The 24,112-nt window shown below is 38.0% G+C and overlaps 1 protein-coding gene and 1 long non-coding RNA gene across 6 annotated transcripts in view; one reads left to right on the top strand and one right to left on the bottom strand.

Annotated features, from left to right (window-relative positions):
* The first annotated feature begins 408 nt into the window (after positions 1-408).
* The window catches only part of LOC129521610 (uncharacterized), a 36,550-nt gene continuing 12,846 nt past the window's right edge, over positions 409-24,112 (top strand). The window contains exons 1-2 of the long non-coding RNA XR_008666839.1: positions 409-720; positions 16,813-16,970. This is a non-coding gene — a long non-coding RNA (uncharacterized LOC129521610). The remainder of the gene's footprint in view (positions 721-16,812; positions 16,971-24,112) is intronic.
* ITPR1 (inositol 1,4,5-trisphosphate receptor type 1) overlaps positions 20,282-24,112 on the bottom strand; it is a 318,830-nt gene continuing 314,999 nt past the window's right edge. For 3 of the 5 annotated variants that reach the window (XM_055343242.1, XM_055343240.1, XM_055343241.1), the window contains one exon: positions 20,675-22,003. In XM_055343242.1, coding sequence (XP_055199217.1) covers positions 21,917-22,003 — 87 coding nt within the window. In that variant the 3' untranslated portion in view covers positions 20,675-21,916. Of the gene's footprint in view, positions 20,459-20,674; positions 22,004-24,112 lie in introns of those variants that run through there. The other 2 variants (XM_055343239.1, XM_055343238.1) reach the window with 1 other exon arrangement.

The following is a 24,112-nucleotide window of genomic DNA, read 5'->3' on the forward strand; positions in this document are numbered from 1 at the left end:
CCCGCCTGCCCCTCCTCCCCCTGGAGCCTGTGGCCTCCGCGGCCTCCACCGGGTTCCGACCCCCGCATCTTCACACGCGCGCGCACACCGCAGGCAGCAAAGCAGCAGCGCAGCCCGCGCCGCAGGGAGCCGCACGCGCCTGCCCGGGGTCGGCACGGCCTCGAGGGGGTGGGGCACCGGGGGGCGTGGCCGACGCGAGGCCCTGGGTCGCTATTGGTGGCGGCGGGGCCACGTGGGGCCCCACGTGAGCAGGGGCCCTCGGGCCCACGGACCCCGGTCGGGGCGCGCAGGCGCGCAGCGGGGTTGGGCGAGAGCGGAGGCGGCCAAGGGGTGAGGGCGGCGGAGGGCGTGTCCGCGAACCGGCAGCACATGCTTGGCGCGGTGCCTGGCAGCTGGTGGCGGGTGGGGCCGCCGCCTTCTGTCGACGGAGGCTGCTGACGGGAACGCGACCGGGGTGGGCAGCGCCCGGGGCCGGGCCCTTTTCCTCTGAGGGTCCGCCGGCGGAGCCTGGGGCCCGGCGAGCCAGGCAGAGGCCCTGGGACGTTGGACGCTGGCGAAGACCCGCCTGCTGGGCCCGGCCCGTCTGTGCGCCTTACGGGCTCCGTGACCCCTGGCAGGTCACTTAGGTCGGGCCTCAGTTTCCCCGTCCTTCTAGAGGGCTTGCGACGTGAGAGTGGCCGAGAAGGAAAGAAAGTTCATGTCACAAGCACCGCCTACCTAGTGAGTACTTAGAGCCCGGAGTCCCGCCCTCGCCCCCTGGAGAGCGGGGGCCTGCCTGGGCGCCCAGCGAGCTGCAGGTGCCCCGGTGGGTTGGTGCCGGGTGCGGGCTTTGCACCCTCGCGGAGCAGAGGTGGATTTTTATTCTCTAGGCTAACCAGAGGGAAGGAATGCAATTTTTTTAAAAAAAGATTTTGTTTATTTATTCATGAGACACAGAGACAGAGAGAGGCAGAGACACAACACAGGCAGAGGGAGAAGCAGGCTCCACGCGGGGAGCCCGACGTGGGACTCGATCCCGGGTCTCCAGGATCACGCCCTGGGCCTAAGGAGGCGCTGAAGCGCTGCGCCACCCGGGGCTGCCCTGGGATGCAATTATTAATTTATTAAACACATTCCTGTTCGTCCCTGCCTTAGGAAAAGGCTTCCGAGTCTTGACTTTCTGAATGTCTCGTTGGCAGTGTTTTAGAACCGGTAAAGGAGACATTTAATTGATCTTTCTGGATTCGCTTTTACGTTTAGACCTGTTCTGATGACCAAGAAAGAAAACGATTTAAAAATAAATAAATAAATAAATAAATAAATAAATAAATAAATAAATAAATAAATAAATAAAAAAAAGAAAACGATTGATTTGTATTTGGGGGCACTTAATAGCGTATTGTAACAATTTGGGGTGAAATTGTCGGTGCTTAACAGGGAAGCTGGCAAAGACATTGAACTGTTACTGTGGCTCCGTGTTGAAAGCTTGAAAAAAATATTCATGGGCTGTGCTATATTATCTCTTTCTTCTGGATTCCATAATACTCCTGCCTCTATTGTCTCTAGGTGGTCCTTAAAAAAATCCTTATTTATTATTTTTTTGTAGATGTGCATTTTGACCTTAATCTCACCTTTTCTTACCAGTAACCACTCTAAGATCCTGTTGCTACAAGAGTTCAGGGAAAATCCATTTGTAATATTATTTAGAGAAGCGTGACCACACCCTGACTTCAGCAGAGTGTTGAGTAAATCAAGCTACTGTTCTTTCTGGAAAAAACCTGCAGCTGAAACTGGGATCAGGGATAAAGAAACCCAGCTGGATGTTGCCCCAGTGCCAGTGGTAGTTTCTGTTTATGGTCTGTTTATCACATAACATGCTTTGCCAGAACGTGACTAGTTTTTTGTAAACCTACCATGACTGCATATAGTATGTGACACCTTGGCGTCTAAAGTATGTATCAAATAGCTAATTGATCTTGACCTACTGAGTGAATGGGAGATGTTCGCTAAAATCGGTAGCTTGTCTCCATGGAGGTCTTTGTTGGAAAAAGTAGCCATTTGATTGATGCTATCTAATTGAAAGCATATGAGAGATTCCAGGAACTTTTTCATTTATTTTCAATTTTTCATTTTAGTATTGTAAACAGTTGTAGAGCTTACATGCAAATGTTTCAGTTTCCTGAAATTGGCTTTAAAGAATTAGTTGTCTTTGGTTTCACTATTTCAGTTCAACATAGATGATTTTTTTAAATTTTTTTAAATTTATTTATTTATGATAGTCACACAGAGAGAGAGAGAGGCAGAGACACAGGCAGAGGGAGAAGCAGGCTCCATGCACCGGGAGCCCGACATGGGATTTGATCCCAGGTCTCCAGGATCGCGCCCTGGGCCAAAGGCAGGCGCCAAACCGCTGCGCCACCCAGGGATCCCAACATAGATGATTTTAATACAGTATAGTAGCTGAATAACTGCAACAATTATAACAGATGTTTGTTGAGCATGTACTATTTATGTCAACAATTTATGTGTATCATTTATATCCATAATTTCACTTCATCTTTTTGGACCCTGGGGAATAAAACTGTTTATTATATGTTCCCCTACCTCAGAAAATTTGATGTTGTTTTCTCTTTTATTGTTTTTTAAGAGAAAAGAATCTTCCTGAAAAATTTACGCCTTTCAGTTGTGATAGAAATCCCGGATATTTATGTTGTTTCTTTGAGAATACTCGTTTTAACTTTTTTATTTTTCCTTTGTTTCAAATGAAATAACTCAATTTTATACTGTTAATGTGGGTCTTAGCCAAAACTGATTATTTTCTTAATTTAATAAAGGATCAAGAATTTTTATTTAAGGGTACCTGGGTGGCTGAGCGGTGGAGTATCTGCCTTTGGCTCAGGTGGTGATCCCAGGGTCCTGGGATCAAGTCCCACATTGGGTTCCCCGCGGGGAGCCTGCTTCTCTCTCTGCCTATGTCTCTGCCTCTCTCTCTCTGTATCTCTCATGAATAAATAAATAAAATCTTTAAAAAAAGAATTTTGATTTAACAAAATACTTAAGAATTTGCTTGTAAAATTGGTATGAATAATGAGGGTTTTAAAACAAGGGTTTTTGACTTTAGAAAAGGAGAAGTAAATTTGTATTTATTCTTTGCTTCATTAAAATAATAACCTGAAAATGTAGGAAATTAGCACTGATGAATAAAAATAAGCCATTAGACTTTGGGTACCATGGATTAGTTTTTGACACATTATGTATTTATGCTTATAAGTGTGCATGTATACTTGTATATAATGATATATATGTGTACGTATATGTACCATTACTTGATTTACAAAATGCTTCTACTTTACCTCCTTTCACCCAGTTCTCCTATATCACTTTGATATAGATACTACTTAACTCACGTGAGATACGAAAAGAGAAGATGAAGGGAATTGCCCAATGTTTTTTGAATCCAAGTTAAATATAAAGACATAGATATGTTAAAAGTAAAAGGATAGAGAAAACATATACTATGCAAAACACTGATGAAAAGAAGGATGAGGTGGCTATATTAATACCAGACCAAGTAGATGTCAGAACAAGAAATATTACCAGGAAAGATGAAGAGCATTGCACAAAGAGTAAGGGGTCACTTCATCAAGAACATATAATAGTCATAAATGTAAAAACACCTAACGCAAAAACTGAAAGAACCAAAAGGAGAAATATAAAAATACACAATTTCAGTTGGAGATGTCAATAGTTCTTAAGTAATCCATAGAACTAGTAGACAGAAGATGAATAGGGTTGTAGAAAACCTAAACAGCCCTACCAACTAACTTGATTAAATTGACTTTGAGAGGGTACTCCATACAACAACAGCAGAATACACGTTCTTTTCAAATATATATGAAAAATTCATATTTAACCTAACAGAGAGAGATTTTCTGAGCCAGAAGATGAACCTCAACAAATGTAAAGAAATACAATTTCTCTGTTCACAAATGAATTCAATGAGAAATTAATAACAATATCTGGGCAATTTCCAAATATTTGGAAATTAAACAGCACATCTCTGAGTAACCCATGAGTCAAAGACAAAGGCATAAGGGAAATTAAAAATTATTTTGAATGGAATGGCAAAATGTATGGGACTAAGCTTAAGCAGTGCTTAGAGGGAAATGCATAGCATTAAACATACTTAGATTAGAAAACAAACAGTAAATCAATTATCGCAGCCTCCACTTTAAGAAACTAAAGAACAGAAGAGCAAATTAAAGCCCTGAAGAAGCAGAAATTAGGAAATAATTCAGGGCAGAAATTAAATTTGAAATAAAAGTAGAGAAAGTCAATAAAACCAAAAGCTGGTATTTGAAAGATGAAATTGACAAACCTCTAGCTAGACTTGTCAGCAGAAAACAGAGAAGATACAAATGTTAAGAATGACAGAACATCAGTATATGTTCTACAGAAACTAAAATGCTAATAGAGAATACTATGAACAATTTGGTTAATAAATTTGATAACTTGGATGAAATCGACAAATTTCTTGAAAGACTATCAAAGTTTACTTAAGAAATAATAGATAATCTGAAAACTTTCCTGCAGGACAACTCTGATAGCTTCACTGGCCAGTATTTAAGGAAAAAATACAAATTCTATACAAACTCTTCCAGAAATAGAAAAGGAGGAAACACTCCCCAGCTATTTTTTTAAGGCCAGTATTAACACCTCATACCCATTAGGGTGTAATAGCTACTATAAAAAATAAACGAATAAGTAAAAATAAGTATTAGGATGTGGAGAAATTGAAACTCTTATGCCCTGTTGTTGAGAATATAAAATGATAGCTGCTATGAAAAATGGTATGGTGGTTACTCAAAGAATTAAAAATAGAATTACCATATGACCCAGCAATTCCATTTCTGGGGTTATATCCAAAAAAGATTGAAACTAGGGTAATAAAGAGATATTGTACACCTAACCTATGTTCATAGCAGTATTATTCATAATAGCTAAAATGTGGAAGTACTCTAGAATGTCCATCATTGAATAAGTGTATAAGCAAGATGTGGTATATGCACACAGTGGAATACTTTTCAACCTTAAAAGGAAGGAAATTCTCACATATGCTACAACATGGATAAACCTTTAGACATCATGCTAAATGAAGTAAGACAGTCACAAAAAGACAAATACTATATGATTCCATTTACATGAGATGAGTAAAAATCATAAAGACAAAGTAGAATGGTGGTTTTCAGGAGATGGAGGAAGGGAGAATGGGAATTTATTGTTTAATGTGTACAAAATTTCAGTTTTGTGAGATGAAAGCTATGGAGATAAATGGTGATGATGAAGAAAAACCATATGATCATCTCAATAGATGCAGAAAATATTTTACTAACATCTATCCCTGATTCCTGATAAAGCGTTCAGAAAAGTAGGAATAAAAGTGAACTTCCTCTACCTGATTAAAGGCGTGTATGAAACACCTATAGCCAGCATCATACTTAAAGTGAAAAACTGATTTTTATCCCCCTAAGATAGAGCAAATCAAGGACTTTGGCTCTCACCACTCCTATTCAACATTTTTCTGGAGATCCTAGCTGGTGCAATAAGGTAAGACAAAGAAATAGGCACATAGATTGGAAAGAGAGAAATAAAATGCCTTTATTGGTAGATAGCATGATTGTCTATGTAGAAAATTCCAAAGCATTTACAAAAAAGCAACTGTATCTAGTAGGAAGTTTCTCAAGGTCACAAGATACAAGGTCAATATATGAAAATTAATCCTACTTTTCTAATAGCAAACATTTTGACCTTGAAAAATTTTAAAGTGCTATTTACAATAGCATCCAAACAAAATACTTAGTATAAATATAACAATATATGTGCAAGGTTTGCTGAAAACGGCAAAAGTGATGGCAGAAATCAAAGGAGATCTAAATTAGTACAGAAAGAGACCGTGTTCGTGGATTGGAAGACTGAATATTGTCAAAATATAATTTCTTACCGAATTACTGTATAGGTTCAGTGAAATTATAATCACAATGTTAGCTGTTTTCTTTGTGGAAATCAGGTTATTTTTAAAGATTTATTTTAGAAAGAGCATGCACTCAAGTAGGAGCAGAGGGAGAGAGAGAGAACCTTCAAGCAGACTCCCTGCTGAGCTCGGAGCCCAGTGAGGGGCTCAATCCCAGGACCTTGAAATCATGTCCTGAGCTAAAATCAACAGTTGGTCACTTAACCAACTGAGCCACCCAGGTGCCCCTGGACTATTTTTAAAATTTATTTTCAAATGAAATATAGGTGATGTAGAATGTTATATTAGTTTCAGGTATACAACATAATGATTCAACATTTATACACATTAGGAAATGCTTACCATGATAAGTATAGTTATATCTGTCATACAAAATTACAGTAGTATTAACTATATTCCCTATGCTGTACTTCACATCTCTGTTACTTATTTTATAATTGGCAGTTGTACTTCTTAATCCCTCTCACTTATTTCCCTCATCCGTCTGGCCCCCTCCACTCTGGCAACTACCAGTTGGTTCTCTGTATTCTTGACTCTTTCTCTTTTGTTTGTTCATTTGGTTTTTAGATTCCACATACACGTGAAATCATATGATATTTGTCTTTCTCTGTCTCACTCATTTCACTTAACATAATAGTAAGTACATCCATGTTTTTGCAATGGCAAGATTTCATTGCTTTTTATGGCTGAGTCATATTCCACTTACATGCATATATCCATACACACAACATTTTCTTGGAGGGACAATTGTTTTTTTTCCATATCTTGGTTATTGCAAATAATACTGCAGGAAACATAGGGATGCATATATCTTTTCAAATTAGTATTTTCATTTTCTTTTGGTAAACCACAAGTAGAATTACCAGATCATATGGTATTTCTATTTTTAATTTTTTTAGGAACTTTTATACTTTTTTCATGGTGGCTCTACCAGTTTACATCCCACCAACAGTCCAGGAGGGTTCCCTTTTCTCCACATCCTCACCAACACTTGTGATTTCTTTTTCATTCTAGCCATTCTGACAGGTATGAAGTAATACCTCATTGTGGTTTTGGTTTATATTTCCCTGATGATTATTGATGTTGATCATCTTTTCATGTGTCTGTTGGTCCTCTGTATGTCTTCTTTGGAAAAATGTCTATTCGGATCTTCTACATATTTTTAAATTGGTTAGGATTTGTTTGTTTTGTGTTGAGTTGTAGGAATTCTTTGTATATTTTGGATATTAGCCCCTTACCAGATATATCATTTTCAAATATCTTCTCCCATTCAGTAGGTTGCCTTTTCATCTTGTTGATGATTTTCTTCACTGTACACAAGGTTTTTAGTTTGACGTAGTCCCAATAGTTTGTTTTTGCTTTTGTTTCCCTTGCCTGAGGAAGCAGATCCAAAAGCATATTGCTAAATCAGTGTCCAGGAGTGTACTGCCTATGTTTTCTTTTAGGAGTTTTATGATTTCAGGTTTTACATTTAAGTCTTTGATCCTTTTTGAGTTTATTTTTGTATTAATGTTAGAAAATGGTCCAGTTTCATTCTTTTCCATGTGGAAGTCCAGGTTTTCCAACACCATTTATTGAACCGAGTCTCTTTCCTCCATCATATATTCTTGCCTCCTTTGTTGTAGATTAATTGTCCACATAAGCTTGGGTTTATTTCTGGGCTCTATATTCTGTTCCATTGATTTATGTATCTGTTTTTGTGCCAGTGCCATATTGTTTTTATTGTTTTAATGATTACTGTGACTTTGTAGTGTAGTTTGAAAACTGGGAGTGTGATACCTCCATTGTTGTTCTTCTTTCTCAAGATTTTTTTTTGGCTATTTGGGGCCTTTTGTGGTTCCATACAAATTTTAGGATTATTTGTTCCAGTTATATGAAAACTGTTATGGGTATTTTGATGGGGATTCCATGGAATCTATAAATTACTTTGGGTAGCATGAACATTTTATTTTTTAAGATGTATTTATTATTTTAGAGCAAGAGAGCACGAGGAGGAGAGGGAGAGAGAGAGAGAGAATCTCCAGTAGACTCCCTGGTGAGTGCAGAGCCCAATGCAGGGCTTGATCCTATGACCCTGAGATCATAGGATCTGAAACCAAGAATCAGATGCTTAACTGGCTGAACCACTCAGGTGCCCCTGTGTACTATGGACATTTTAACAATATTCTTCATCCATGACTTAGGATATCTTTCTTTTTATTTGTGTCATACTCAGTTTCTTTGATCAGTATTGTACTTTTCAGACTACAAATCTTTCACCTCCTTGGTTAAATTTATTTCTAGATATTTCATTCTCTTTGATATAATTGTAAATGGCATTTTTTCCTTAATTTTTCTTTTGCTAGTTTTTAGTATATAGAAACACAACAGATTTACAGATTTTTGTATGTTAATTTTGTATCTGCAACTTTGCTGATTTCATTGATTAGTTCTAATAGTTTTTGGTAGTGTCTTTAGGGTTTTTTGTATGTAGTATCATTGTCATTTGCAAATAGTGACAGTTTGAGTGCCTTTTATTCCTTTTACCTGTCTGATACTGTGGCTACAACTTCCAGTACAGTGTTGAATAAGAGTGGTGAAAGTGGACACTCTTGTTTTGTTCCTGATATTAGAAGAAAAGCTTTGAGCTTTTCATTGAGTATGATGTTAGCTGTGGGTTTATCATATATGGCCTTTATTATGCTGATGTATGTTCCATCTACGTCCAGTTTGTTGAGGGTTCTTATAATGAATGGATGTTGAGTTTTGTCAGATGCTTTTTCTGCATCTATTGAAATAGATATGATTTTTACCCTTTATTTTGTTAATGTGTTATATTAATTGGTTTGCAGATATTGAACCATCCTTGCATCCCTGGAATAATCTTACTTGACTGTGGTGAATGATTCTTTTAATGTATTGTTGAATTCATTTGCTAATATTTTGTTGAGGAGTTTGGCATCTATATTCATCAGGGATATTGGCCTGTAATTTGCTTTTTTTGTAGTGTCTGGTTTTGGTATCAGGGTAATGCTAGCCTTGCAGAATGAATTTAGAAGCAATCCTTTCTCTTCAATTATTTGGAATAGCTTGAGAAGGAGAGCTATTAACTCTTTTAAAAACTTTTTGGTAGAATTTACCTGTGAAACCATTTGTTCCTGGACCTTTGTTTTTGGGGAGTTTTTTGATTTATTGCCTTAGTTTCATTACTTATTTCTTTAGATATTTTCTATTTCTTCCTGATTCAATCTTGGAAGATTGTATGTTTCTAGGAATTGATCCATTTTTTTCTAGGTTCCCCAATTGGTTGGCATATACTTCTTCATAGTAGCCTCTTATAATCCTTTATATTTGTGTGGTTCAACAGGCTGTGTCTAATGTTTATATAGAGAAGCAAAGAACTTACCACAGCCAAAGCAATTTTGAAAGAGAAAAGCAAAGTTGGAAGACTCATACTACCTGATTTCAAGACTTACTATAAAGTTACAGGAATTAAGACTGTGATTCTTTTTAAGTTTATTTTTATTTATTTATGTTAGGCATAGAGAGAGAGAGAGAGAGAGAGAGAGAGAGAGAGAGAGAGAGAGGCAGAGACACAGGGAGAAGCAGGCTCCATGCTGGGAGCCCGACGCGGGACTCTATCCCGGGACTCCAGGATCGTGCCCTGGGCCAAAGGCAGGCGCGTAGCCGCTGAGCCACCCAGGGATCTCCAAGACTGTGATTTTCTTAAACCTATGGTAAAACATACATATAACATGAGATATACCCTCAATAATTTTTTAAGCATGCAATACGGTATTATTAACTGTAGGCACAGTGTTGTACAGCAGCTGTCTAGAACTTTTCAATCTTGCACAGAAGTTTATATTCATTGAATAGCAGCTCCTTATTTCCACCTCTTCTCAGACTTTGGCTACATTATTGTATTTTGTGCTTTGATGACTTTTGACTAGTTTAGATACCTCATATAAATGGAATCATGCAATAATTGCCTATGACTGGCTTATTTCATTTAGCATAATATCCTCAAGTTCCATCCATTTTGTGGCCTATGACAGGATTTCCTTTTTCTTTTTAATGGCTGAATTATATTGCACTGTTTGTATATACCACATTTTCTTTATCAATTTTATCTATCAGTAGGCATTTAGGCTATTGTGAATAATGCTGAAATAAATCTGGGGTACCAATTTCTCTTTGAGAACTTGCTTTCAATTTTTTTGGATTGATATCCAGAAATGGGATTGGTGCATCATATGGTTTGTTTGTTTGTTTATTATTTATTTATTTTGAGTAATCTCCATACTGTTCTTCATAGTGGCAGTACCATTTTACATTTCATTTTTATTTTATTTTTATTTATTTATTTATTTATGATAGTCACAGAGAGAGAGAGAGGCAGAGACACAGGCAGAGGGAGAAGCAGGCTCCATGCACCGGGAGCCCAACGTGGGATTCGATCCCGGGTCTCCAGGATCGCGCCCCAGGCCAAAGGCAGGCGCCAAACCGCTGCGCCACCCAGGGATCCCCCATTTTACATTTCTATCAACAGTGCACAAGGAGGGTAGACTGGGTGGCTCAGCAGTTTAGCGTCGCCTTTAGCCCAGGGTGTGATCCTGGGGACCCAGGATCGAGTCCCACATTGGGCTCCCTGCATGGAGCCTGCTTCTCCCTCTGCCTGTATCTCTGCCTCTCTCTCTCTCTGTCTCTGTGTCTCTCATGAATAAATAAAATCTTAAACAAAAAACAAAAAAATAATGCACAAGGGTTCCAGTTTCTCCACATTCTCGTCTATGCTTGTTACTTTGTTTTTTTGAGAATGGCCATCATAACAGGTGTGAGGTATTATCTCATTGTAGTTTTGATTTACATTTTCCTGATGTTTAGTGATGTTGAGCATCTTTTCATATATTTGCTGGCCATTTGTATGTCTTCTTTGGGGAAGTATCTGTTCAGATTTCTTGCCCATTTTTAATCAAATTATTTGTGTTTGTTTTTGCTTTTGAGTGGTAGAAGTTCCTTACATATTTTGGATATTAATCCCTTATAAATTTGCAAAATATTTTCTCTTTTGATAGAGTGCTTTTTCGCTCTATTGATCTCTTTGCTGTACAGGAGCTTTAGAGCTTTTTAGTATGATGTAGTCCCAACTTGTCTATTTTTGCATCTATTGCACATCCTTTTTTGGTGTCATATTCAAGAAATTATTCCTAAGATCGATGTCATGAAGCTTTTACCTGTTTGGGTTTTTTTTTCCCCCTTAGAGTTTCTCAGTTTCAGGTCTTACATTTAAGTTTTTAATCCACTTAAGTTGATTTTTGTATATGATGTAAGATAATAGTTCAGATTCATTCTTTTGTACGTGAATGTCCACTTTTCCTAGCACTATTTGGTGGAAAGAGACTATCCTTTCCCCATTGTGCATTCTTGGTGTCCTTGTTGAAGGTCAGTTGACCATCTATGAAGACAGGATGATACTGGTGAAAGAATAGACATATAGGTCAATGGAACAGAATATAGAGTTCAGAAAAAGACATAAACATGGCCACAGGTGTCGAGAGGGCGTAAAAGATAGTCATTTCACAAAATGGTGCTAGAATAATTGGATGTCCATATTTTTAAAAAATGAACCCTGATCCATACTTCAAACACATAACAAAAATTAACTCAAAATGTATCGTAGACCAAAATGTAAAATCAAAACTATAACACTTCTAGAACTTCCTGTCCATATGGTAGCTACATGTGGCTATTTAAATTTAAATAATTAAAACTAAATACAATTTTAAAATTCAGCTCTTAGTTCTAGCCACATGTCAAGTCCTCAGTAGCTATGTGTGGTTTGCTATAGCTAGTGTATTGGTTAGCTTGGAGTATAGCACATTTTCATCATCACAGAAAGCTTTATTGTACACTGCTGTTCTGGAAGAAAACATAGGAGAAAATCTTAGGGATTTTAGTTAGACAAAAATTTCTTAGGACACAAAAAAACATGAACCATAAAAGAAAAAAGTTGATAAATTGGGCTTTGTCAAAATTAAAAGCTTTGGATGTTTGAAAAGCTATGCTAAGGAAATAAAAAGACAAACCATAGATCAGGAAAAAAAAGTTTAGTATTTGCAAAACATGTATTTAATAAAGAATCAGCAACCCGAATATAAAAAACAAAACTTAAAATTCAGTAATAGTAAAAGAAATAAAAATATGAACAAAAATTTGTACACTCACCAAAGAAGAGATACGGATAGCGTGTTTTTAAAGTTTTCTGATCTTATGCAGGTATATATTGGCTTCCCACCCCCCCATCAACAAGGGTTATTGACTGGGATGTTTATGGTCCACTTTTGTTTTCTTTGAGTTTCATTGGATCTTATTTATTTTTTTAAAGAGGGGGGAAGTGGGGCAGAGGCAGAGGGAGAGAATCACAAGCAAGGTCCATGCCCAGTGGAGCCTGAGTGGAGGTCAATCTCATGACTCTGAGATCATGACTTGAGCTGAAATCAAGAGTTGGTTGGTTAACCAATTGAGCCATTCAGGAGCCCCTCACTGGGTCTTATTTTTAAAATGCTAATGCTCAAAAGTAAAACTGAGAAAATAAGGTGTGTGTATGTGTGTATGTGTGTGTGTGTGTGTGTGTGTGTGTGTGAGTCTGAAAAAGCAAACACATCTCTTTAATAGTTGTTCTGTATCAGTATCAGAGTATCAGTAGTGAAGGTAAAAGGAAGCAACATACTGTCTTAGGTAATCTTGTACAGCTTTACCAGTTTTACAGTCATGTTAATAAACTGATTTTTCAACCTGTTTGGACCATAAGAAAATGTGACCTTCCTAATTGTATTCAAATCCTTTAAGCTTGAAAACAGATGGGTGATTTGCTTTTTTCTTGGCTTAAACCTAAGTGCTTGCCCAGACTCTGCTTAGGTGTATGTCATAGGCAGAACAACAGCCCCCTTAAAGATGTCCACATCCTAATGCCCAAACCCTATGAATATGTTACCTTACATGGCAAAGGGATTTTGCAGATGTGATTATGTTAAGGAATTTGAGATGGGAAAATCTGACTGGCCACTGGAGGTTTTGAAAGTGGGAGCAGGCCACAAGCCGGGGAATGCGGGCTGCCTCTAGAAGCTGAGAAAGGCAAGGAAATGGATTCTTCCCTAAGGCCTCCAGAAGCAACACAGCACTGCCAAGCCATTTTAGACTCAAACAACCAAAGTGCAATTTGTGTTGTTTAAGTCACTAATTTTTTTTAAAGGTTTTATTTATTTATTCATGAGAGACACAGAGAGAGGCAGAGACACAGGCAGAGGGAGAAGCAGGCTCCATGCAGGGACCCTGATGTGGGACTCAATCCTGGGACTCCAGGATCACACCCTGGGCCAAATGCAGGCACTAAACCATTGAGCCACCCAGGGATCCCCCAAGCCACTAAATTTTTGGTAATTTGTTATTACAGCAGCAAAAGAAAGAGAATACAGCATAACTGGAGGACTGCTCCATTTGCAAGTTCTAAAACAATTTTTTTTTTTTTTTTTTTAGGGAGGAGCACACCTTATCTTTTTTTTTTTTTTTGCTCTTACTCTCCTACTCAACTCTGAAATGATACTCCATTCCAAAAGTGTGCACATTGCATGTGCCAAAAAGCATAAAGGTATTGTGATGCAACCCAAACATTAGCAGTACTTCTCAGACTGTGGACTATGGACAGCCTGCATCAGAACTACCTGGGGAGGGCAGCCCGGGTGGCTCAGCGTTTTAGCGCCAACTTCAGTCCAGGGTGTGATCCTGGAGACCCAGGATCGAGTCCCGCGTCGGGCTCCCTGCATGAAGCCTGTCTCTCTCTCTCTCTCTCTCTCTGTGTGTCTCTCATAAATAAATAAAATATTAAAAAAAAATTACCTGGGGAGCAAATTAAAAATGCAAATTCTTGGACCTGGCCCTTTTTTCTCCCCACCCCCACTAGCTTTTAGAAATGTTTTCAGTCAAGTTTACTGAGGTATAATTTACATATAATAAAATTTACTTTTTAGGTGGTAGTTCTTGAATTTTGTGAAGCCCATGTAGTCGTATACATATACATAATCACCAACACACCAAAGATCTTTCCATTACCTCATATATTTCCCTAGTGTCCCTTTGTAATATATCTTTTTCCCATGCCTCCTGTCTCTGGCAACCACTGATCTGATTTTTGTCTCTGTAGTTTTGGTTTATCCGGAATGTTGTATACATGGAATGACACATTATGTAGCCTTTCAAACCTGACTTCATTTATTTAACGTAATGCTTTTGAGATTCATCCATGTCGTACGTATGTATGCTCATATGTAAATGAACCGTAATTCGTTACCCAAAACGGCCCTAACTTCCTTCTGTTACCTAAATTGTGTTTTGTCTCTTTGGGGATAATCTGAGAATTGCTACAGTCCTCACGGATTATAGAGGGAAGGTGTCTTTTAGTGTTGTTAGATGAGGGGGCACGGTGGAGAGAGGAGTCTGGGGGTACACGTGAGTTTGAATTTGCACCTTTGTGGAGACAACACAGTCATGTTGAAAAGAATTGAAAGAAGGGAGAGAGTGGGGTCACTTGGTTAGAGGGAGCAGTGGAAGATGCTTTTGAGTTATGAAGCAGGACTGTAGGAGCCAGAGGCATTACAATTAATCTTTAGTTGTAGGATTAAATGGTCAATTAGCAGCAAGAGGGGTAGTAAGTGATTGTTCTATATGTAACTCCCTTTGGGCCACTACTAGATAGTCCTTCTTTATTGAAAGACTCCTAACTGGCTTTGGCTCCAAGACCCTTGAGCAGATTAAGTAAAGATTTGCAAAGACTATTTCCCCCCACAATGTAATGAGCACCTTTGACAGGAACTGTGCTAGGTACCTATGATACAGAAATGAGCTAGTGCAACCATGACCCTTAAAAACTTTTACATTCCTTTGTGTCTCTTAGAATTTTTATCTAGTATGTACAGGTCTTCTCGAAACAGGTGGGCAGGGAAGGAGTGGAGTTCCCAGCACCTGATCAGCAGGACTGCACCTAGCATAGTGAAGCAGTGGCATAGAGAACAATGTGTGTAAGATCATGTGATCTGCCGTGGAATCCTAGGTTCTAGTTTGGCCGAATCACTTTACCTTTCTAACTTGATTTTTTCTTCTTTAATATAGGAATTTATCAGGAAGGAAAAAAAAAAGCTACTTTAAAAAGCTGGTTGATCCTTGAGTTGGAAGCTAAGGACAAGGGAATTATGGGATTTTTTGTTTTGTTTTGTTTTTTTATTTGGTCAAGGTAAAGGGCTAATATAGATGGGAGTGGTTGGGACCTTATTGGGACCTGGGGGTTGAAATTGCATAGTAAAGAAGGAAGAATTTTTTTGTTTTTAATTGAAGTTGGAGGGAATTTTTAAATTATGATTTTGCTTGGGCAGGAGTGGTGAGAAAGTGGGCCCTAGGAGTAGGGTAGACATGAGCACTTGCTCCTCCAATGGCAGAGAAAAAAGGGCGTGTGGGCTTGGATGTCTGATTCTCAATTTTAAGTAGTTTCCTATTCGCTGTTATAATCTTCCTCTCATAAAGATCTACTTGCATGACACCCAGATGTTAATGTGTTTTGGAGACAGTACGGTGGGTTGTGTCAGCAGTAGAGGTGAAGTAAAATAGAGGGGAGATGAGAATCAGGTTGCATTTGGAGTTTAGGATCAGAAATGACAACGAATCATTAGGAACTTATAAGCACCCTCCTTAGGGTCCTTGAAATTATTAGGGAAAGTGCTGGGCTCTCCACCATTATGTGAGATCTGATTTAAAATATGCATTTGAATGTTAAATGACAAATAATATAATTTAGAACCATGCAGATGTCGGGGATAATAATCTGAGCAGGATTGGGAGGTGTAAATAAGAATGTTGGTTATGGAAACACATAATCATTCAGAAGATAAAAACATCATTCCATGAAGAATATTTTGAAAAGTCAGATTTGAACTTAACACTGATCATAAATAGGGATCCCTGGGTGGCGCAGCGGTTTGGCGCCTGCCTTTGGCCCAGGGCACGATCCTGGAGACCCAGGATCGAATCCCACATCAGGCTCCCGGTGCATGGAGCCTGCTTCTCCCTCTGCCTATGTCTCTGCGCCTCTCTCTCTCTCTCCCTCTGTGACTATCATAAATAAATAAATAAATAAATAAAAATTAAAAAAAAAAACACTGATCATAAATATAAGAATAATTATCTGGAAGTCATAAGCTATGAGAGATAGTTTTCTTTCTGTATGAATTCAGTTCAGATTGGTAGTTAAAACATAATTTAGATGTTAGAGATACAATTTTAAAAAGATGACTCAATATGACCCCATGTGTCACGTTTAGACACGAGGATTTAGGATCCTATGGTAATATCAGGCACATTTAATAGGAACAGAGAGAGCAACTTTGATCATTTAATATTTGGCTGAGATTGTGGATAGGTATGAGAAGAAGGAAGTGATTATGCTGCAAAGAAATGGGAAAGAGCATGTTATCAGATATGTACTAGACACTTGACATAAATTGTCTTTAAGGCTCACTACTGCCCAAAGGAGTAAGTAATATGTCCATTCTTTAGATGGGGGGTGATGACTACAGTGATAAAAGGACTTGCTCACAGTCAGAGCACTAAAGCGGTAGGGCTGGTACGAAGACTCTGAACCAATTTCAGGGTCCTTGTTCTTTTCATCCCACCCTGCTTCCCGGTGGTCTCTGAAGTGAGTTAATGCTCAGCCCCCATGCCTTGTGTGCTTCTTGTCCCAGTTTCATACCAAATTTCAATTGTTTTTCTTCCAGAGAACTTTTATAGAAAGCTGCTGACAAGACTGGATGAGATGCTACAGCTGACAAGTATATGAAAGAGAATGAAATAACTTGAGTTCTGGAGTGAACAGTTAAGTTCCTGGATTGTTGAAAGTTCCATTCTTTACATGGGACTAACCATCTTTTGTGAGGTAATTACAGAAATGCTGGCGAGCTCTTTCCATTAGTGGTTCTTGCATAGAGTATGCACTTCTTATGTTGTGGGGCTCTTTTTTGTTGTTGTTCACAATTCACCTTAGGGGTTTTCTCAAACTCTGCATTCTTATTCTATAGCGGTTTTTAGCTTTCTTTTTTCTTTCCAGGCTGGGTGGATGATGCAGTTTCACTTCTAGGTGTTAGGATTCTCTTTCACACTGGTTTGTCATGACCTTAAAGTATTTTAAGTTTCTCCTTTGGTAAATTTTTCTTTTTTAAAAATATGGTACCCCAGTAAGCCAGAGATTTGTTATACCAAATGAGTTTATATAAAATGCCAGCACCTGGAGAAGCCATAGTTCATAAGCATTGTTGGAGTTGACCAAATGTCAAACCCCACCAGGGATCTACATTTTTATTTATTTTGGCAGGTTTTGGGGTCCAGACTTAAAGGCTATGGTTCTGAGTTGCCTTTAGGTTGCAAGAATTGCCCATGTGGTGTATAAATGCCAAAGAAGAAAAAAAATGTTATAATCATTATCGTCTTAATGTATAATCGCCATCATAGCTCTCCCCTGTAGATAACGGAGGAGGCCTAATAGTCGTTTTGAGCTGCAGCCACCCACAAAAACCACACACATGGCATTTTACTCAAAACCTTACTTTAACCACTACTTTGTGATGCAAAACTGGTGGAATTTTGGGTACTTTCTGTAAAATTGAAATCTTTAAGGGGGTTTTCCAACATTCTGGTTGATTGTTAGCAAATTATCAGTATAATGAACAAGAGCAAAGTAGGGTTTGCTAATAAACACCTACTTCTATGGTAGGATAGGATGCCAGTCATCTGTATCTGAATGTTTTCACTTGGAAGAAGCCACCTTGAGAGAACAGATTCTCCTTTTTGAAAAACGCAGTTAAGTAAGAAGTACTATAGGAGATTTGTAGTTGTAAAAGAGATTTTAGTAGCTTATCATTGCCACAGTTTTCAGTCTTGATGAAGTGTTCATATTCAGTACTTTCTAATTCGTGGATCCACTTGTAAAAGGGATTTGAAAAGAAAAGCAAATCAATTTGCATTGGAGGACAAAATGCAATTCTCCATAAGAACTTTCTGTGAAGGGGGAACTGTTGTGGGAAACCCATTTCTGATAAGATACTATAGCCCCGTTCTGGAAGGCAGGTAGCAACTGGGAAGAATGCTCCCTGTATTTGGCTAAGTCAGGAGACCTTTGTTTATTCTGGAGCCAAGTCCTGAGGCCAGTTGCTTTGTGTCTTTAAGTCTTAATTTTTTTTTCCTCTTTTTTTAAATCTCAACATGAGGCTCGAACCCATGACCCTGAGATCAAGTCACATGCTCTACCACCTGAACCAGCCAGGCGCCCCTCTAAGTCTCTATTTCTTATGTTTAAAATTAGTTTCACTCCTACTATATGGTTTGGTAGATGGAGCACATTATCTCAAGAGCCTTCTGTTTCTGTAGGAGCCCTTTGTGATATTCTGTCTTATGTAAAGGTGATTTTTATTTGTCATATAATTTTACCTTCTATCAAGCACCTATTTTGTTCTCTGAAAATGTGTAAAAACATTATTTTAGCAAAACCAGCTCTACTTCTAGAAGTATGTAGTTAGGCCCCTCTTGTATTTAGTATTTTTGAAGGAGTAAATTTCCATCTATGTAGCCCAGAAGTCAGCCTTAAAATAACTGCTAGAAACTTTCAGGCTATTTCTCATTCATGCATTATCATGCTAAGTAGGACAGTAGACCATCCTCAGTATGAGGATAGAGAAATCTAGAATTGAGTTTTTAACAGGTTAATTCCTTTGTTTACTGTGAAGATCTTGATAATTTCCCACTAGCACATAAATAAAGCTTTGTTTAGTTTGCTCTACTGCATAGACCATGTTGGTTAGCTTCCAGAAATAAAATATGCTTGCTTTATAATTTATGTGAGGAAATATTTAAATAGGATGAAAGAGCAGTTTTTACAGGACCCAAATCAAGCAATCCATTTTCAGAAAGTACAACCAAATAAAAAAATTGGCTGAGTGAAGAACAATGAATAAGAAGCATGAACTTGGAAACAAACCAATTAAGTTGAATCGAATTTTTAAAGAATGAAATAAAAGAAGTTGTATTTTGTACGTGTGTGGAGTGAGTAGAGACAGATATAGTTCTAAGAAAAATTGTATGGGATGGACTATCATTTAAAGCTTTAGGACCTGTCAAAGAGTAGAAGCTTTCTTTGTAGGGGAAAAGAAGGTTTATCATTACAGTTTTATATACAGAAGTAGTAAAGGGCAAGATACTATAAATGTTAAAAAGAGGAATGGAATTTCTCAGACCCTTTAACAAATGGTTTAGGTAAGGAAATTGGTAAAATCTTGGAATTTGGATTGGTGCTAAAGCAAACTTTTAAAACTAAAGCCAAAAAGACTTTCTTGCATATTAGCATTATATTACCACATTTGTTACTCAGCTTGATAACACCAGGCGACTTTGAAAGTGATGTGGACCTCCATCCTTAAAATAGAAGTGTTGAAAAAGCAACGTCTGGAGAAAGGTGAAATCACAATTACACATCAAAGGCTACAGAAGTTTTAACTTCAAATTTTATGTTTCAATTATACTAACTTTGTGTTCACACCCAAACTCCAAGGGTAGAATCTGCCACATATAGGGTGGGGTGGCATTCCAATTCCATTCTTTTCTGCTGGCAAACTGAATAAAGATTTATATCTTAAGTGACAGGATTCAGATGAAACATGACAAACCTGTAAACGCTGCAACCTGGACATGTCAGTGCAGAACTTTCCAGTGAACTGGATGGGACTGGGGAGACAAACCACACACATTGCCATGGTGTGTTGGGCAGCATGACAGATCAAAGAGAAACCCAAGGAAGCACAAATCCTTGCTGGCTGAAGCACATGTGGTGGGCTTCGGCATAGATTGCTGTTTTGTTTTTAGATTCAAGTGTGTGTCCATCTTGGGTCAGCCTTATCATAGAAAAATTTTGTGAAAATACACTGCACTGGCTGGAAAATTATTCATTTGTTTTCTTAAGTTATCAAATTTATAAAGTAGAAGCACTGGTTATAAAACTAGTCATTTAACTGGAATTCAGTCCTGACCTAGTTCCCAACATTGGGTGGTAATTATTCTTATTTACCAAGCTCAGAGAGAATCAGTATTAAAAGAGCAACCAGGCAGGCATTGCTTTGAGGAGGGAACAAGTTTTACTACCTTTGGATAGATGAGTTAACTTTGTGAAACATTTCTGACTGCCTGTCTTGCTGAAGGACTCCAACCACTGGACATGAAGGAAAACAAACTGCAACAGTTTTATTGCAGACAGCAAGTCAAAGCCCCCCATTCCTGGGAAAGCACAGGAGGCAGGAGCTTCAGCAGCACCCACTCCTGACTCGACCATGGATGCCCTGGCGCTCGCTGTTCAGGACGGTCTGGTTGGCAGTCACTCATCTAGAAGAATGAATGAACATCATATTAAACACTCCCTGGTATTTGTTCAAGTAAATCTCCTCTGAGTTCTTGCTAATCAAGTAAGCATTTTCTGAGTTAATCTGGTAACCAAACCAGTTGCACTTTAAATTGGTCCCAAAGAAAATATGTAATTAATTGGAATAGCTGTTAAGATACAAAGAAATGCCAAAAATGAAAGCCACCAGTCCATCACTGTATATTCTGCATCATTAAATATTTATTTTTATATATGCATTTACAAACTTTACTCATTTTAGAACTCTGCTTTCAGTACATTTTTAAACTTTTTTTTTTTGCAGAGATTCTCTTGTAAAATGAGATCCATATACAAAACTAGGCAACAGATATAAAAGTTTCCTTTCATACTTTTCATCCATCAAGGAAATAAATCATGTGACAAGGAAAAAAAACCAAAATGTGGCTCTTTCACAAGAATAACATGTCAGTGTTCAACTATGAGTTCTAATGGGATAGATCATATTTCATCTTTATATGGATGTATATAGTTTAATACTTCTTAGCTACTGTAGCATGTTGGTTCAGATGAAGAAAAAATCAACTCTACTGTTCTGACTAGATAATCTAGACACCATCCATTATTCATTTCCTTATAATGTGACACCAAAATTCACCTTGGAGATGACACTGATTGGCCAGCAGTCTTTTATTCCAAATGTTGCATAAAAAGTTCCCTTTCAAAAATTCATTAACTTCGCAAGCTAAAGTCTGAGCTTCTAATTTAGCTCTCCTACTTAAAGAGTTTAAATGATCAGGTCAAAAGCTTAAAATTATCTTTGAAACTAAAGTTGCTTTTCTTAAAATGAATGCTGACTTGGAGCACTGTCACTATTAGACAGAGGTGCTAATGCCACTAGCAACGAAAAACAGTATCACCACAGTAAGTATATGGTACAAAATGCCCAGGGGCAGGAAACTCACTATTAATATGATTTTGGCAGCAGCATCATTTGATATTTAACCATTTATTACATAGTATTAACACACCAGCTTCAAAGATGTGCACTCCCATTAGGACACTCAGGAGTTACAAATTCATTGTGATTGCATAATTTGTATTGCACAGTTTTATAAAAAACATAAATACTGGCTATTCTAGTTTTAAATACAAAATACATGTCATATACTTTTAAATCTATAATCTGGTTCAAGTGCAAATCAGGTGCTTTCTTTAGTCCCTCCAAAAAAGGCATTTTTAATATTTTTGGCACAAATGAAATTTCATTATGCCAACAATTCTAATTACAATACATATATCCAAACCTTTAGAGTAGCAATCATATACATACAGTATAAAACTGATTATTTACAAATGTACTATGCATTAATGTAATCTTTGTGGGTGAATCAGAACTAATTAGCCATACCCACACTAATAATAATTAAAAAAGGTACAGGAGATTCCTTTATTTCATTTGCTTATGCTGGTTGCTGTGGGTTGACATTCATATGAGGAGGATGTCCTAGAAGACCAATTCTTTGTTTCTGCTTCCTTTGTTCTGTCATCTGGAAAGTTAAAAAGTTTCATCATTAGACCCAGACACTTCCTGTACGTCAGATCATATACTGAACCATAGATTTACCTCTGTGGTTATGGTTTATACTGAAACCCACTTTCTACAAATAGTGTACCGTCACTAAATCAAACACACACAACTTCAAAAGGGACATCTTCCTAGGCAGAATGGGGAATTCTGTGACCTACTCATGCAATGTGGCATTCAGAAGTATTGCTCACTATTTGTTTCATAAAGAAACAAAAAACAGTCAAAGCACAGGATTCTTGATTGTTTCTCAAATCCATTTCCAAATGATTTAAAAGCTCATTGGAAAATGGTGGCTTTGTGTGGTGCTAACAGCACACCAAACTATCAAGAGAAGCAGTGTGTTTAGAATCCTAGGTTTGAGAGGGACTATGTCCATGGTCTTCAGGGGGTCCCAATTCCATTACTCAATGATTCTAGAGTAATTCTGGTTTCAGAGGAAAAATGATGTAGCACATTTCGGAAGATGAGGAATGTCCTCACATGTCACTGAGATCTAGAGTGACTAAAGGTCATAGACAATGCTTTAGGTACTCAGTGGGGTCTGTTCTTTGCCACCCATACACACAGGACTGCTTTGGGTCAGGAAAGACCATTTCCTAAGACTGGTCAAATGAAAAAGCACTTTCAAAACCCCAAACAAGAGGTTGTTATTATTTGGCTGCTGAACTAAATCACTTCTTGTATTGATGGGTAGCTAGCTCTATTCTAGGTATTTTAGGACACATTTAGTTCTCTGCATTAACAGTTTTCGTAACCAGTTGGTCCTGGCTCTGGATTTGATGCTGGGCATTTAAGCCAATTAATATAAAATATATATTGGGTAAAATTGTTGTCTATAAGTGGCCTAAGGTCCTGCATGTAGATTTTTGGTTTCCTAAAATCAGAGAGGAATTAGGTATCCTTGTAAATAGAATGTAGGCTTTGGCATCAGACCCATTTCTTTACGGTTCTATGCTACTTAGCTTCTCAAAGTCTGTTTCTTTACTCACACAATTAGGATGATAATTCCTATCTCATAGGGGGAGAATAGAACAGAGATATATGTAAATTCTTTGCTAGAGTGTCACATAGTAGATGCTTAAATCTCAGTTTTCACTTGGACTAATTTTTGGTACAAAATATCCTGAGAGGGATCCCTGGGTGGCGCAGCAGTTTGGCGCCTGCCTTTGGCCCAGGGCGTGATCCTGGAGACCCGGGATCGAATCCCACGTCGGGCTCCCGGTGCATGGAGCCTGCTTCTCCCTCTGCCTATGTCTCTGCCTCTCTCTCTCTCTCTCTGTATGACTATCATAAATAATTAAAAAAAATTAAAAAAAAATATCCTGAGAACATAAGAATAACTTACCTAGGTTCCATTTTAAAGTGGTTACTTATTCAAAACATAGTTTTCTTTTAAATCAAAATACTATTTTTAGGCTCCTGTGAAATACCTTCTGTTATAATTTAGAAGGGAATTTACAAGGAGTGAATATTCCAGAAGGTAGCTTTTTATAAAGAATTGAATTAAAACATTACAGCTAGCCTCTCAAGTTTCCGTAGATGAATGACAAATCTTCTAAGTAAGTGTTACACACTACACTATACTTCACAGAGTCAGCTGAGAAAAGAGAACCTATTTTGACATGTGGGATAAATTCACAACTAGATTACAGTGTAATCTGTAATTCATTGATCTTACTGTCTGGTACTTCAGATACTTAGCTCAGATCCACCTCCCTCCCCCAGCTGACGGACACAGGGAGAGACACACTGTTTCTCACTCTTCCCTTGGTAGTTAACCCTGAGAGGGAATCCAGTACAGCACCACAAGCTTAACAGTACAACACCACAAGCTTAACAATCACAAGCATTCTAATGGATTTAGGAATGGGGCGTAGGGGCTCAACCCCTCCTGAAGGCTACTTTATTTAAATACTTTGATTTAAAGTTACTGAGGTCTTTCAACTGTCAAAATTGGTTACTAAAACCTTTTCTGTAATTTTTCTATAACTACTTGCATTTGAGATGGCCTTTTATATTTGCATCTGTTCATGTCTGTTGGTTAGGTCAGCTTTTAACTTTGCAAGAT

The sequence above is a fragment of the Nyctereutes procyonoides genome, unplaced genomic scaffold (genome assembly GCF_905146905.1).
Source record: "Nyctereutes procyonoides isolate TBG_1078 unplaced genomic scaffold, NYPRO_anot_genome, whole genome shotgun sequence".
In the NCBI taxonomy this organism is placed as follows: Eukaryota; Metazoa; Chordata; class Mammalia; order Carnivora; family Canidae; genus Nyctereutes; species Nyctereutes procyonoides.